Source organism: Gobio gobio, assembly GCF_949357685.1.
Source record: "Gobio gobio genome assembly, chromosome: 8".
Lineage (NCBI taxonomy): Eukaryota > Metazoa > Chordata > Actinopteri > Cypriniformes > Gobionidae > Gobio > Gobio gobio.
The window spans coordinates 29,364,537-29,381,317 of NC_137114.1; the positions used below are offsets into that span (position 1 = coordinate 29,364,537).

Sequence of the window (16,781 nt, forward strand, 5' to 3'; positions counted from 1 at the left end):
AACGACCATACGCACAACGTGCATGGTACGCCATTCCGTTGAGCACAAGCCAAGCACACAACTTCATTCACTGGCGAGAAACTGCTTTTAACAGTAAGTTATTTTGATTTATACGAGCGCATGCTGCTTTTTATTTTATTATCTTTTGTTTTAAAAGTATTACTTTAGCTCTGGCAATGCTTGTTTGCGGAAACCGTTTACTTGTGTGATATGCGGTAAGCTAAGCTAATATGCTAACTCCTTTATTGAGGCCGACGAAGCGAATAATATTGCACACCCATACCTAAGTAAAGTTATCCCTTCACAAATTGTTTTATTTGAGCTGCAGAATGTGCTAAAGTGTACCTGGCGGTTGTATGTAATCAGTAAACATAGGCTTGCACGTTTCTATACGATAGGAAAACAACTCAGGCGCCATTGTCATATTAACGTTACTCGCTAAGTTCATTGATGTGCTTTAGACATTTTGTTTAAAACTTGTATTTTATTTAGGGGTGTCTTTTACAACCAAACAAATTAGCTTTTTCTTAAATTTCACTTATAGTTTTATTATTGGAGATGCAGCCAGGCTGTTGTTGTTGTTGTGGTTTTTCTGTTCGTAGTGCCGTGTTGTATTGCGATCATCTTTAACGTGTTTCTGTTCTCATGTTTTGAAGTCTGACCCTCATATATTTTTCTCATATTACTGTTTTTCCTTCCAGTAGACGCTGCCATGGCAGCTGCATTCCCCTACAGAGGTGTTCCTGGAACAATGCCTCCAGGTGTTCCTCCACCTCCTCCTGCTGTTGCTCCAATACCAGATTACATGACTGAGGAGAAACTGCAAGAAAAAGGTGAGTTCACATCATTTGATCATGCAGTTCATATTTAACTCTGTCCAAAGTGTCTTGTCCGCACTGAAACTTTAAAAACCCTGAAGTCAACTTTCTGCGCATACTTAAAACATAGTAAAAGCTCCCTGAGATGATACAGAGAGACCAGATTTAATAAAGTGCTCTGACAATTTTCTTGCACAATTGTGTTTATTAGCAAAATATCACTTAAATGCGTCCAGGCAACACACTATTGTCATTCCATGTATGACTGCTATTTCCCCCATGTTTTACTGCAGCAATTTTGAGTACAGTTTGTTTACAGGAAGTCGGCACATACCAGTAAACATAAACATAGTTATCTATTGGTTCAATGTCACGTGACTAAACATGCCTTTTTAGGTGTGTCTGACTTGAAGCTCCACTGCGCAGACCAATCGGTGTATGACATCACCACCATACCGCGCGAGTGATTCGAAAGCATATGAAACGTCTAATAGCTCTCGCTGTACTTTGTCATACACCGATCAAGTTTTTAAATTTATCCAGCTGGGAGAGCATCAATGCTTCGATTCGCAGGACAAAAATGTTGTGTCAGTGTGGATGGAAAGCCAAAGCAGAGGAAACTATATTAGTGTAGTCATAGCTTAATATTTAGTGACATGTTCCCTTTTGCTTGTTGCTCTTTTGTAGCTCGGAAATGGCAGCAGCTTCAGGCCAAACGCTACTCAGAGAAAAGGAAATTTGGCTTTGTGGATGCTCAGAAAGAGGACATGCCACCTGAGCATGTGCGAAAAATCATCAGGGATCATGGTGACATGACGAACAGGAAATTTCGTCACGACAAGAGGGTCTACCTTGGGTAAGCACATTTACATTATTACCCAAGCAGTTCTGCTTTTATGTATGTTCATTAGTAACCGTATGTGTTGCTTTTTGTCTGCAGGGCACTGAAATATATGCCCCATGCAGTACTCAAACTGCTGGAGAACATGCCCATGCCTTGGGAGCAGATCAGAGATGTTCCTGTGCTCTACCACATTACAGGCGCCATTTCCTTTGTAAACGAAATCCCATGGGTTATTGAGCCGGTGTACATTGCTCAGTGGGGGTAGGTGACAGCATATGAACACATCACTTTCAGAGCAGAGATTGAAACTTGGGGCTGCACAATTTGTTGGGGAATCTATTTTGGACTTTTCTGATAACATTAAAAATTTGTTGTACTTGGTTGTATGGCTACACAGGTTTGCCAAACTACTAAAAATTTTCTTTTTTTCTTCACCAGCACAATGTGGATCATGATGCGACGTGAGAAGAGGGACAGGCGGCACTTCAAGCGCATGCGTTTCCCCCCATTTGATGATGAAGAGCCTCCATTAGATTATGCAGACAACATCCTGGATGTTGAGCCCCTGGAGGCAATCCAGATGGAGCTGGACACTGAGGAGGACTCTTCTGTTGTAGAGTGGTTGTATGAGCATCAACCTCTAAAAGATACCACAAAGTGAGTGTTAGTGACGGTTGTAAAAATATGGTTTCCTTGTTTCTTTTGCTCATGATTTATTTTCCCTAAACAGATATGTGAATGGGACCACATACAGACGCTGGCAGTTCACTTTACCAATGATGTCCACACTGTATCGATTGGCTAATCAGCTGCTGACAGACTTGGTGGATGGAAACTACTTCTACTTGTTTGACTTGAAGGCTTTCTTCACCTCCAAAGCTTTGAACATGGCCATTCCAGGGGGGCCCAAATTTGAGCCGCTTGTCAGAGACATTAACCTCCAGTATGTACCTTGTCCATCATGTAGCATAGTTGACTATTACTTTTTATTTTCTCTAGAAGTCTAACTCGTTATGTTACAGGGATGAAGACTGGAATGAGTTCAATGACATCAACAAAATCATCATCAGGCAGCCAATCAGGACAGAATACAAAATTGCATTCCCTTACCTGTACAATAACCTGCCACATCATGTGCACCTCACCTGGTACGCAACATTTATCATACCTACGTTTTTATTGTTCTATACAAATTCTTGTGCTGACCCAATGATATCTGTTTGCCCATGAAGGTACCACACACCAAACGTGGTGTTCATTAAGACTGAGGATCCTGATCTGCCCGCCTTCTACTTTGACCCTCTGATCAACCCCATTTCTCATAGGCACTCTGTCAAGGTCAGAAATTAAACTGTTTAATTATACTGTGGTTGTAAGTTTCTTCCCAAACTAATTGCAATCTTGTGTTTTCTCCGTAGAGCCAAGAGCCACTGCCAGATGATGATGAGGAGTTTGAACTTCCTGAGTATCTAGAGCCATTCCTGAAGGAGACGCCCCTCTACACTGACAACACAGCCAATGGAATTGCGCTGTTGTGGGCACCTCGTCCATTTAATCTCCGCTCAGGAAGAACCAGACGGGCTATTGATGTGCCTCTCATTAAAAACTGGTTTGTATTATACTGTATACTGCATTTTCACACTGTAAGGGGTTGTTCACGCAGAACACATTTTTGCATTCCACTGTGCTACTTTCCATTATTTCTGTGTAAACACTAGGGATGCCACAATTCTCAATATAATATTGAACCGTTCGGTACGGCATTCACGGTTCAATAAAAATTCTATCATTTGCCAACGCGACATACATTCACATCATATGTTAGTGGGAGAGTTATACTCACTTAACACTATAGTTATTCACAATCAAGAAAGTTCATTCTTTGCATGCGTTTTAAAGCCTTGCCGGCTCATTCGCGTGCGCGGTTTTAACATGCACTTTTGCGCGCGCGCACTAAACGCCTGTCAAACACATGATTACTGGACTAATTAGTCTTCTTACTGCGCTAATACTGTCAAATACACACATGGTTACCATAAACACAGTCGGTTATGTCTAAAGTGAAATTAAAATCGGCGTGTGTCTGTATATTTGATGCACGGAGGTCTTAAAATGACAGCAGCTCAGTCTAGTGAACACGTTATCCTTAAAGGGACAGTTCACCTCTAAAATTATGTCATTATCTGTATGTACTCACTCTAATATTGTTCCAAACCTGTATTAATTTCTCTTTGACAGAATTTTCATTTTTGAACGAACTATCCCTTTAATGTTAATACAACAACAAAAGACAAAGAGAGAATCACTCACTGCTCTTGACTGAAAAACTAATACAGTATAGCTTTAATAAGAATCAATGTATATTTTATAGTGAAGTCTATGTAGTGTTTTATTTTTACATTTATTCATTCAATTTCATACTTAAATGCTGCTGTACAGCTCTGAGCTGCCAGTGTAAATCTTTATATATATTTATATTATACAATACACTAGGAATGTGTACAAGGTTTTTTTTAAAGTACAGTTTTAAGTTTAAGTAAGGTTTTTCAATTCTTTTAAGTAAAATAAAGAAAAAGTATTGCAATAAAAAGTCTTTTTTCTCCTTAACCGCTTGCTGTTCCTGTCGATTAAGAATAGAATAGCAAAAAACTGATGTGACAAGCCATCAGAACCGAACCGAAAACCGTGGTTAAAAACCGAGGTATGTATTGAACCGTGGAATGTTGAACTGTATTGTTGCATCCCTAGTAAACACTAGATGGACAATTTTGTTTTCTGATGTCTCACTTATTTTTTAGCCTCTTGTGCAAATGCTTTTTTTCCCCACTGCTGTGTCTTGTATTTAAGAACAAAAATGTGTTCCGTTTGAATTGTCTCTAACCCATGTAGGGTTTGAGTATTGTGGGACCATACAAGACTATAATTTCTGAATAGAGGCACTTGTTTCTTCCAACACCTTCAGGTATCGGGAGCACTGTCCCGCAGGCCAACCTGTGAAGGTGCGTGTGTCTTACCAGAAGCTCCTGAAGTACTACGTGCTGAACGCTCTAAAACACAGACCACCTAAGGCACAGAAAAAGAGGTGAGGTTGCCATTTCAAAACTTGTTCAATGGAAAAGTGTTGATGATTTTCCTTTTTCCTTACCTTTTTTCATTCTATCTTCTTTAGATACCTGTTCCGTTCTTTCAAGGCCACCAAATTCTTCCAGTCCACAAAGCTGGACTGGGTAGAAGTCGGTCTCCAGGTATGCCGGCAGGGCTACAACATGCTGAACCTGCTGATTCACAGAAAGAACCTTAACTACTTGCACTTGGACTACAACTTCAACTTGAAGCCTGTGAAAACCCTCACAACAAAGGAACGTAAGAAGTCCAGGTTTGGAAATGCGTTCCACTTGTGCCGTGAGGTTCTGCGTTTGAGCAAGCTTGTGGTGGACAGTCATGTGCAGTACAGGCTTGGAAATGTTGATGCTTTCCAGGTATGAGTAGTTTCTGTGTAGCTAATCTGTATCATTGTCTCGTTGTTTCAATGTTACTAAAGACTTCTGTCTAATTTGTAGTTGTCAGATGGACTGCAGTACATCTTCGCCCATGTTGGTCAGTTGACTGGCATGTACCGCTACAAGTACAAGCTCATGAGGCAGATTAGAATGTGCAAAGACCTGAAGCATCTCATCTACTACCGCTTCAACACAGTGAGTAACATTCAATGCAAAAAAAAAAGTGAATCATAGTTTTCTGTAAATGTATTTGGATTGGTGCTATGCCTTGCATCTAAAGTGACCTGTTTTTAGGGCCCAGTTGGAAAAGGTCCAGGTTGTGGTTTTTGGGCTCCAGGATGGAGAGTCTGGCTGTTCTTCATGAGAGGCATCACCCCTCTTCTGGAGCGGTGGCTCGGCAATCTTCTGGCCAGGCAGTTTGAGGGTAAAATGTTATTCATATTCAAAAGCCTGTAGAAAGATGTAGACATATTTCACAAGTACTAATTGTGTAATGCCATTTAGGTCGACACTCTAAGGGTGTTGCCAAGACTGTGACCAAACAGCGTGTGGAATCTCACTTTGATCTGGAGCTGAGAGCTGCTGTGATGCATGACATCCTGGATATGATGCCTGAGGGTATCAAGCAGAACAAGGCCAGAACCATCTTGCAGCATCTCAGTGAGTCATGGAGGTGCTGGAAGGCCAACATTCCTTGGAAGGTACATTTTTGGTCCTTTATTTGCTGCCTATTAATGGTATGTTATTAAATTTCAGAGTTTATCATTAAGTGATCATTACTTATTTTTTTTCAGGTTCCTGGGCTTCCAACCCCCATTGAGAACATGATTCTCCGCTACGTGAAAGCCAAAGCTGACTGGTGGACCAACACGGCCCATTACAACCGTGAGCGAATCAGAAGAGGAGCTACTGTGGATAAGACTGTGTGCAAGAAGAACCTGGGACGTCTCACTCGACTTTACCTGAAGGCAGAGCAGGAGAGACAGCACAATTACCTGAAGGTACATTTCTTGAGTAACGTTAGGGCTGAGCGAGATGGCTAAAATCATATTTTTTTTTGGTTGAATGGTGATATACAATATATATTTCGGTATTTTGTAAGTTTTTCTATTTGGATTAAAAATTTAAATAAAAACACAAGCACAGACTAATTATATCTATACTTTCATTAAAAATAAAAATACTTGTAGGTAGGGCTGGGAAAAAAATCGATTTGATTTAAAAATCGAGTTGGTAGGTCAAATCGATTCATATTTTCAAAAAATTGATTTTTTTTAGATTTTTTTTCCTCCCCCTCTGCAGTATAGTGCAATACATACATTTTGCATTCGCCAAATCTTCCTTCAGGGTTTCCGTAGCACGCTCAACGGACGACGCAGCCCTCTGCCCCTCCCCTCTCCCGAGCACAGCGCATACACAAACAATATGGCAGGAACAGCCGGCGAAAGAGAGCAGCTCCTTCCAAAAAAATGCTCTTCGTCTTTAGTCGTTTGGAGTGGCGTTAGCGCTAGCACCCCGTTTGCAAAGCAAACAACTCTTCAACAAAGCTTTTCAATCACTCAGTCGTCTGGCAAGAAAATATCTGGCCATTCCAGCAACTAGCGCCCCATCGGAGAGGGTTTTTAGTGTGGGTGGTGGTATTGTCACCTGTAACCGAGCTTGCCTCAAGCCTGCTGTTGTTGATAGGCTCATTTTCCTTGCAAAGAATGTTTAAAATGCAATTACATTTTTTATGGCGAATGGTGTTACTGATTACATGTTCAATTCAACTAAGAGTTACCTCAGGATTTTTTGTTGTTTATTAGCTCAATCCAAATACAGTATAAACAAATTGGATGTTTAACAATCTTTGTTGCAGTGACTTTTCAGTTAGATAAAGGGTTTGTCTTTGCAATTTTATGTTGATGCACTTTAATTAAATATAATAAATATATATATTTAAAATATATGTACAGTTTGCAATTATTTTGTTTTAAATGGGGGGCCGGGGAAAAAAAATCGAATCGTAAATCGAGATTTTTATAAAAAAAATCGCTGATTTTTTTAGGGGAAGAAAATCGCCCAGCCCTACTTGTAGGTTTAAAATTCTACATATGGCACATTTATTGACAAATATTTTAGCAGTATGTATATTTTAGTAAGAATTATTGCCCTCCGTCTGTTTGGCATGCATGCGTGTGGCAACGCTCATTCACAGACATCTGTGAATTTTAGCAGAGCATCCCCTGCAGCAGCTCACTCTACATCCTCCACTATTTTTCAGATGCGCTCACAAAACACTGTATATCGAAATAAACGGTATTGCCTTATTCCATATTGTGTATATAAAAAATATATCTATGTCGTACAAATTTGATATAACGCCCAGTCCTAGGTAACATAAAATGTCCTTGAAGACTTTGAACAGGTTGCTGTTACCGTAAAAGAACACATTGACGTGATGTATCCTTTATTTATAGGATGGGCCTTACATCACTGCTGAAGAAGCCGTGGCCATCTACACCACCACAGTGCACTGGCTGGAGAGTCGTCGGTTCTCTCCGATCCCCTTCCCTCCTCTCTCCTACAAACATGACACTAAGCTGCTCATCCTGGCTTTGGAGAGACTCAAGGAGGCTTACAGGTCAGGCCAGTCCCATAAACGCAACCTGGGTGGATGTGCTGGTTTTGTGTAGATGATTGCATTTTTTCTGACTTTGCTTTGCTCCTTTTAATTAGCGTGAAGTCGAGGCTGAACCAATCACAGCGTGAGGAGTTGGGTCTGATTGAGCAGGCCTATGACAACCCTCATGAGGCTCTGTCCAGAATCAAACGTCACCTCCTCACTCAGAGAGCCTTCAAAGAGGTTTGCACACATGCAACATTTCAACGCATTTCATGTAACCACAAGGATCCTCTTAGCCCATTACTGGTCCTAACTTGAATCTAAAGTGGTTCTTTTTTTCTCTAGGTGGGCATTGAGTTCATGGACCTTTACAGTCACTTGGTGCCGGTTTACGATGTTGAACCTCTGGAAAAGATCACTGACGCGTACCTGGATCAGTACCTGTGGTATGAGGCAGATAAGCGCAGGCTTTTCCCACCCTGGATCAAACCAGCCGACACAGAGCCACCTCCACTGCTAGTGTACAAATGGTGCCAAGGTTAGATGAATTTACTGTGGTCAACCAATATAAATTTTTTGATGGCTGATGCCAAGATCTTAAAGCAGTGTGTTAGATATAAAGCTGAAATGTTGACAGTATATGAAAAACTATTACAGTGCATTTATATTACTAACAATAGAAAGCCAAACACTTAAATACTTTTTTATATACGGTTTACTTTATTTAACATTTTGTATCTATTTTGAAGTACTGGCGTTCTGTGTTGTCAAAATGAAAGCGGGCATAAAGAGAAACTCCTCTGCTAATGGCAATAATTAAAACTATGACAAATGCCATCAACCACTAATTGTGACTGGTTGTTATAAGGCAATCAAAATACTGTAATGACATGTTATTCTTGATAAATGAGGGTTAAAGGATAATGTTAAGTAAAATTTCAATTTAATGATTAACATTTATAATTATGTCTGCTAGGAATCAACAACTTGCAGGATGTGTGGGAGACAGCTGAGGGTGAATGTAACGTCATGCTGGAGTCTCGCTACGAGAAGATGTACGAGAAGATTGACTTGACATTGTTGAACAGGCTTCTGCGTCTCATTGTTGATCACAACATTGCCGATTACATGACGGCCAAAAACAACGTTGTCATTAACTATAAGGTCTGTTTATTGCACAATGTGGTCCATTGCTAAAATTCATATTTCCCTCTTTATATGAGAAATTTCCATTTACTACTTGGTTTAATTTTTAGATATCTGTATTTTATGTTTGCAGGACATGAACCACACAAACTCGTACGGTATCATCCGTGGCCTGCAGTTTGCCTCTTTCATCGTGCAGTACTATGGGTTGGTGATGGACCTGCTGGTGCTTGGTCTGCACAGAGCTAGTGAGATGGCTGGCCCTCCTCAGATGCCCAATGACTTCCTCAGCTTCCAGGACACGGCCACTGAGAGTGCCCATCCTATCCGTCTTTACTGCAGATACATAGACCGCATTCACATCTTTTTCAGGTTAGTAGTGCAGATAAAGGAATTCTCCTGTTGTGCAGTATTGATTGTTTTTGTTTTTGTTTCTAAAGTTGCTGTTGTATAAATTAAGATCTTCTGGTTTTGCTGTGTGTAGGTTCTCTGCTGATGAGGCGAGAGATCTGATCCAGAGGTACCTGACCGAGCACCCGGATCCCAACAATGAGAACATTGTGGGCTACAACAATAAGAAATGCTGGCCCCGTGATGCTAGGATGAGACTGATGAAACATGATGTGAACTTGTAAGCGCTCTAAACTTTGGTTCTGAACGTAAATTAGACACATGCATGTGATTTTATAACTGATTTCCTTATAATTGCACAGGGGCCGTGCTGTGTTCTGGGACATCAAGAATCGCCTCCCTCGTTCTGTGACCACAGTTCAGTGGGAGAACAGCTTTGTGTCTGTGTACAGCAAGGACAACCCCAACCTGCTCTTCAATATGTGTGGCTTTGAGTGTCGCATCCTCCCGAAGTGCCGCACTAGTTATGAGGAGTTTACGCACAAAGATGGTGTGTGGAATTTGCAGAATGAGGTAAGCAGAATTACAAACGATCTGTAAAATAACTGTTGGCACATTAGAAAGGATTGTAGATAATTGTATGTCTTTTTTAAAATGTATGTATTTATTTTTAGGTAACAAAGGAAAGGACAGCACAGTGTTTCCTGCGTGTAGATGATGAGTCCATGCAGAGGTTCCACAACAGAGTACGACAAATTCTGATGGCTTCTGGGTCCACCACCTTCACTAAGGTATGAGCCTTGAACAGCAAAATGTCCATACTCATGTAATGTATAATGGGTAACGGGAGGTAATTTGACATGCTCGTATTTCCCATTTTGCACATGGTTTTACATAATGTTGCTCTTCTCAGATTGTGAACAAGTGGAACACTGCTCTGATTGGTCTGATGACGTACTTCCGTGAAGCTGTGGTCAACACTCAAGAGCTTCTGGACCTGTTGGTGAAGTGTGAGAATAAGATCCAAACCCGAATCAAGATTGGTTTGAACTCCAAAATGCCCAGCCGTTTCCCTCCTGTGGTGTTTTACACCCCTAAGGAGTTGGGTGGACTAGGAATGCTTTCCATGGGACACGTACTAATCCCTCAGTCTGACCTTAGGTAAGTTTCCTTGATCAGTAACAACTTTAATGACATTATGCAACCACAAATTTGGGCGATTTGATTTGAAGATCTACTGTTTTTTGCTCAGGTGGTCCAAACAGACTGATGTGGGCATCACTCATTTCCGCTCCGGTATGAGTCACGAGGAGGATCAGTTGATCCCTAATCTGTACCGTTACATCCAGCCATGGGAGAGCGAGTTCATTGACTCTCAGAGAGTTTGGGCCGAATACGCCCTCAAGCGTCAGGAGGCCATTGCTCAGAACAGGTACTGTCCTCTTAACCAAACCCAAATCAACATCATGATGATTTGGTTATGTGTTCAAGCTTAATATGAATTTGTTACTCCTCAGACGTTTGACACTGGAGGATCTAGAGGACTCCTGGGACAGAGGTATTCCACGTATCAACACCCTCTTCCAGAAGGACAGACACACTCTTGCTTATGACAAGGGCTGGAGAGTCAGAACAGACTTCAAGCAATACCAGGTGAAAGTCTTTCTATCTTGTAAACATTGCATGTTAACAGCAATGCCACACACTAGTCAGATTTATTTTGGTAGTGTTTTTAAGATTTTCTGAATGTGTTTTCAGGTTCTGAAGCAAAATCCATTCTGGTGGACTCACCAAAGGCATGATGGGAAATTGTGGAATTTGAACAACTACCGTACAGACATGATCCAGGCACTTGGAGGGGTGGAAGGCATTCTTGAGCACACTCTGTTCAAGGGAACCTACTTCCCCACCTGGGAGGGTCTCTTCTGGTAAGACTTTGTTGACATATATCCAGTACAGTTAACCCAAAATTTGGGACTCTAATATCTTTTTTTGATTTGATAAACGTAATATATTAAGCAGAACTTTCGATTTAGTTAATTTTGTTACACGATGTTTTATAGATTTATTTAACATTTTGATCTTCTATAGGGAGAAGGCCAGTGGTTTTGAAGAATCCATGAAATGGAAGAAACTCACCAATGCTCAGAGATCTGGTCTGAACCAGATTCCTAACCGACGATTCACCTTGTGGTGGTCTCCTACAATCAACAGAGCCAATGTAAGTCTATGAGATGCAACTACATTTAGACACAGCATTCAAAAAAATCCCCACCCCCTTTTTATTGAGACTTACTCATTCTCTTGATGTTCTTGTAGGTATATGTGGGTTTCCAAGTGCAGTTGGACCTCACTGGAATCTTCATGCATGGTAAAATCCCGACACTCAAGATCTCTCTGATCCAGATCTTCAGAGCTCACTTGTGGCAGAAGATTCATGAGAGCATCGTCATGGATCTCTGTCAGGTAAAGAGATGTGCTTCCTTGGGTTAGGATATTATACATGCTTATTTAATGACACCCTACAATACAGTCTGAGTAGGACTGTGGTTTTACACTTTAGATAGACTTCCTAACAACTGATTTATTCAGAGTTGTGCTGAAGAGTGCCATCAGTAAGCTTCTGTTGGTTTTTGTAGGTCTTTGATCAAGAGCTGGATGCTTTGGAAATCGAGACTGTCCAGAAAGAGACAATCCATCCCAGGAAGTCTTACAAGATGAATTCCTCCTGTGCTGACATTCTGTTGTTTGCATCCTACAAGTGGAATGTCTCACGCCCCTCACTTCTAGCAGACTCCAAGTATGTGACTGAGCTTAATAGATATGTTGAGTTCTAATATATCAAGAGGAAGCATGAATATAAATGTCACAAGTAATGCTCGCAAATATAACCATATAGAAAATACCATAATCAGTTTCTTGCTTTTCTTTCTAAAGGGATGTTATGGACAGCACCACCACGCAGAAGTATTGGATTGACATTCAGCTTAGATGGGGTGACTACGACTCCCATGACATTGAGCGATATGCCAGGGCCAAGTTCTTGGACTACACCACTGACAACATGAGTATTTATCCATCACCCACTGGAGTCCTGATTGCCATTGATCTGGCATACAACCTTCACAGGTCAGTATATTATATCATAGTGTGTAGGTGATTTATATCACATAGTTAAATACAACTTTGGTTACACATCCCAAAAACAGTGACAGAGCAGCTGTTGAAGTATTTCATTTGCTCTCTCTCTCTCTCTGCAGTGCTTATGGAAACTGGTTCCCTGGAGCCAAGCCCCTGATCCAGCAGGCCATGGCGAAGATAATGAAGGCCAACCCTGCTCTGTATGTGCTGAGAGAGCGAATCCGCAAGGGTCTGCAACTCTACTCTTCAGAGCCCACTGAGCCTTACCTATCTTCCCAGAATTATGGAGAGCTCTTCTCCAACCAGATCATCTGGTTTGTGGATGACACCAATGTGTACAGAGTCACTATCCACAAGGCAAGTGAATTTAACATTATGAAGATGTCACTTATGGTGTTCATATTGTTGTCGTTTTGGGTTGTGTGCTAAAATGTCTAATTTGTGTACATTTTATCCCTATTTTAGACCTTTGAAGGTAACTTGACCACCAAACCAATCAATGGAGCGATTTTCATCTTCAACCCCAGAACTGGGCAGCTTTTCCTGAAGATCATTCACACTTCTGTATGGGCAGGACAAAAGCGTCTCGGACAGGTCAGTCTTGTTTTGTCTCCATGCAGTTTTGCTAAAAACAGTTACTCATTTGTTTGTGGTTGTGCTGAGTTGCACCTTGTCTGTTTTTGTAGCTGGCTAAGTGGAAGACTGCTGAAGAAGTGGCTGCCCTGATCCGATCGCTGCCTGTTGAAGAGCAGCCCAAACAGATTATTGTGACCAGGAAGGGCATGTTGGATCCTCTTGAGGTTAGAAACGCCCATTAAAACAGTGAATGGCAAATTAGCTGTTAAAGCTCTGTAAAGTGATTTAACATATCTAAACATGTTAACTTTTAGATTAACAGCTGTCTGTTTTTCTCAGGTGCACTTGCTGGACTTCCCCAACATTGTAATCAAGGGATCTGAGCTCCAGCTGCCCTTCCAGGCCTGTCTGAAAGTGGAGAAGTTTGGAGACCTCATTCTGAAGGCCACAGAGCCTCAGATGGTCCTGTTCAATCTCTATGATGACTGGCTGAAGACCATCTCCTCTTACACTGTAAATCTAGCTCTTATACTATAATTTTGACCTAACCATTTGTTGCTTCTGATAGTTACACTACTCACACTCATTATAAGGTCTTTAACCATTGTACGTTTTTGTTGCCTAGGCATTCTCTCGTTTGATCTTAATCTTGAGAGCACTTCATGTCAATAATGACCGTGCCAAAGTAATCCTGAAGCCTGACAAGACCACCATCACCGAGCCCCACCACATCTGGCCCACTCTGACAGATGAGGAGTGGATCAAAGTGGAGGTGCAGCTCAAAGATCTCATCCTGGCTGACTATGGCAAGAAGAACAAGTGAGTGATATACAGCAAACGCTTACTTCAGAGTGCATACGGAAAAATACATTTAGCTCTTTGAAGTTTTCCTTCTCTGACTTTAACTTTTTTTCCCCCTTCTCCACAGTGTGAATGTGGCATCTTTGACTCAGTCTGAAATCAGGGACATCATCTTGGGTATGGAGATCTCTGCTCCATCCCAGCAGAGACAGCAGATTGCTGAGATCGAGAAGCAGACCAAGGAACAGTCTCAACTAACGGCCACACAGACTCGCACTGTAAACAAACACGGAGATGAGATTATCACCTCAACCACCAGCAACTATGAGACGCAGACCTTCTCTTCAAAAACTGAATGGAGAGTTAGGTGTGGAAAGTTTTCCATGTCACACTTGTCTTTTTAGTTGTTAAAACACCGCTAGACTTGGCTAAACTGTTTTCCTGATCTCGCAGGGCGATCTCTGCTGCCAACTTGCACTTGCGTACCAACCACATCTACGTATCATCGGATGACATCAAAGAGACTGGGTACACTTACATTCTGCCCAAGAACGTTCTGAAGAAGTTCATCTGCATCTCAGATCTGCGTGCTCAGGTTAGATGAAACATTGTCTTGGCATGATTTCTCTTAACGATCCTCTTCTTTTGCTTCATTTAGCAGTATCCTATACCTTGCGTCTGACTTTTTTTCTTGCATCTATATATATTTGTGCCTGTAGATTGCAGGTTATCTATATGGAACCAGCCCTCCAGATAACCCTCAGGTAAAGGAGATCCGCTGCATTGTGATGGTGCCACAGTGGGGTACGCATCAGACGGTTCACCTGCCCAACCAGCTGCCACAACATGAGTACTTGAAGGTCAGCATTTTACACACATGCTTATATCTGTAGATTGGTGTGAACAGCAGTCTGTGTCCTCCCCAGCCCTATCAAACCGATTGATACCATCTTTATCTTTCATAGGAAATGGAGCCTCTTGGATGGATCCATACACAGCCCAATGAATCGCCCCAGCTTTCTCCTCAGGATGTCACTACTCACGCAAAGGTCATGGCTGACAACCCATCCTGGGATGGCGAGAAGACTATTATCATTACTTGCAGGTACATATTTAGCATATTAATGCACTGTGGCTGTATAATGAGTATCTGGTTATAATGTATTTGACAATGCTTTTGTGGGTTTAACATTTGGTTTTGCTTATCTAGTTTCACCCCTGGTTCCTGCACACTGACGGCTTACAAGCTGACTCCCAGTGGGTATGAGTGGGGTAGGCAAAACACAGATAAGGGTAACAACCCTAAAGGATACTTGCCTTCTCACTACGAAAGAGTACAGATGCTCTTATCTGACCGCTTCCTTGGCTTCTTCATGGTGCCTGGCCAGGTTTCCTGGAACTACAACTTCATGGGTGAGCATAGCTTTAAATGAATGATATTTTTAAGTGATTTAAACCTTTTAAATAATCATCCTTGCAGATGTGACAGTGCGTTTCTAACCTTTCCCCCCTCATTCTAGGTGTTCGCCATGACCCCAACATGAAGTATGACCTACAGTTGTCCAACCCAAAAGAGTTCTACCATGAAGTTCACAGACCATCTCACTTCCTCAACTTTGCTTCTCTGCAGGAAGGTGAACTCTACAATGCTGATCGTGAGGATATGTATGGATAATAGTACAAACAGCTATATAACGTAAAAGCACCCAGCAGGCTAAAACAATGCTTTTGTAATGTTTTGTCACAAGACTCAGTTTTTACTTTTTGCAGTTATGTACATGCTCAGAAACTCAAAGCATGTAATCTGTTTATTGCTTTATCATAATTGCCCGGCATTGTTGATTATGCACATTGCTGAAAGCACATTGTGTTTTCTGTCTGTAGATGTGAGATGAATGAAATGCCATTTAAAAATATCTGTATCGTTTGTAGTAAATTGTGTTTTTTTATAAATCTGGAATAATTTGTCTGTACCCTGTAGCTATGTTGTGTATCTGGTACACTCTAGTTGGGTTTAAATAAAGATGACCACTTTTATAAGAATTTGAGCTGGATCTCATGGTCATATCTGATGGTTTTGTGAATTAAAATCATCTGTGTATCCACTGAAGGAACAGTAGCTGCTCTATCTAGAGCAAGGACACTGTATGCCTTCAGAGCAAACCAATCTGCATGCATATGTTACAGTTCACTGAGAACCTCCGCCTTGAACATATAATATGGCAAGTTGTTTTAACATTTATTCTTTTAAAGCCGGTTTCACAGACAGGGTTTAGGACAGTTCAGTAAGGACATTTAGGTAGCTTTTATAAATGTGCCTTAGAGATCCGATTGGATGATGTCAATACAATGTAAGTACATTACTTTTACGCTTAATAAAGCACCCAAGAGTGTCAACAACTTGATTCTGGTGAAACATTTTAGCCAATTTGCACCTGCCATTGCTCTCTGGTGTGTTTGTGGCTTAACATGTTTTGACATCTGGATATAGTGTCACTGGCAAAAGAGAAAAACAAAGTAAATATGCTTTATTGCTATTATCCAGCAGTTGTCCTTGTCTTTTGCTTCAATTTTTTTGGCTCTATTTGTTAAATTCTCCTAATGGTGCTGCACTTCCAGTTGTTGTGACCTTGTGAACACGTACAGGAGAGCATTGGTGGCCATGATTTTACTGTAAATACTGGGTTTTCCACCCAATATATTGTTGGTACTCTTGACTGTTTATGAAGTGTTAAAATGAGCCACAATTAACTCCTTTATATTGAACTTGCTCAACTGGATTTTCATTTAATTATCTTTTGTGTTCTGCAGAATAAAGTCATACAGGTTTGGAATTATGTGAGTACAGTATAGAATTTAAATTTTGGGGTCAATTACCTTAAACTTCTCTATCATTGTTGTACTACTTTAACCATCACTAGTTTGTTTCCCCTTTACAAATTACATGCTTGTACTGGTCACCATCCCAATAATTAAAGCAACTATTTCATTGTTACTGG

The 16,781-nt window shown here is 41.1% G+C and overlaps 1 protein-coding gene across 2 annotated transcripts; it reads left to right on the forward strand.

Annotated features, from left to right (window-relative positions):
- On the forward strand, positions 1 to 16,781 carry prpf8 (pre-mRNA processing factor 8). 2 transcript variants are annotated; one of them, XM_079823068.1, is made up of 42 exons: positions 1 to 93; positions 702 to 833; positions 1,506 to 1,674; positions 1,759 to 1,923; positions 2,101 to 2,319; positions 2,393 to 2,605; positions 2,685 to 2,810; positions 2,895 to 3,000; positions 3,081 to 3,271; positions 4,625 to 4,744; positions 4,832 to 5,141; positions 5,223 to 5,357; positions 5,457 to 5,586; positions 5,667 to 5,863; positions 5,957 to 6,163; positions 7,622 to 7,785; positions 7,881 to 8,007; positions 8,113 to 8,305; positions 8,744 to 8,931; positions 9,047 to 9,285; positions 9,398 to 9,544; positions 9,627 to 9,837; positions 9,939 to 10,055; positions 10,178 to 10,425; positions 10,517 to 10,696; positions 10,782 to 10,917; positions 11,023 to 11,192; positions 11,356 to 11,485; positions 11,584 to 11,730; positions 11,904 to 12,064; positions 12,202 to 12,393; positions 12,525 to 12,762; positions 12,871 to 12,999; positions 13,092 to 13,205; positions 13,321 to 13,494; positions 13,607 to 13,800; positions 13,910 to 14,149; positions 14,236 to 14,377; positions 14,502 to 14,642; positions 14,748 to 14,887; positions 14,993 to 15,195; positions 15,303 to 16,781. In XM_079823068.1, exons 2-42 carry the CDS (start codon positions 713 to 715, stop codon positions 15,455 to 15,457), a joined length of 7,029 nt encoding a protein of 2,342 aa, XP_079679194.1. In that variant the 5' UTR covers positions 1 to 93; positions 702 to 712; the 3' UTR covers positions 15,458 to 16,781. The 2 variants fall into 2 exon arrangements, with proteins under 2 accessions (XP_079679194.1, XP_079679195.1); XM_079823069.1 differs by having other exon boundaries at positions 75 to 93; positions 705 to 833.

What these genes read in the sequence shown, in the direction of transcription:
- prpf8 (XM_079823068.1), top strand. Translation starts at nt 713, where the DNA reads ATGGCAGCTGCATTCCCCTACAGAGGTGTTCCTGGAACAATGCCTCCA. An exon ending in CTCAGAGAGCCTTCAAAGAG is followed by an intron (nt 8,008 to 8,112) that starts GTTTGCACACAT and finishes TTTTTTCTCTAG; the next exon opens with GTGGGCATTGAGTTCATGGA. An exon ending in CGCATTCACATCTTTTTCAG is followed by an intron (nt 9,286 to 9,397) that starts GTTAGTAGTGCA and finishes TGCTGTGTGTAG; the next exon opens with GTTCTCTGCTGATGAGGCGA.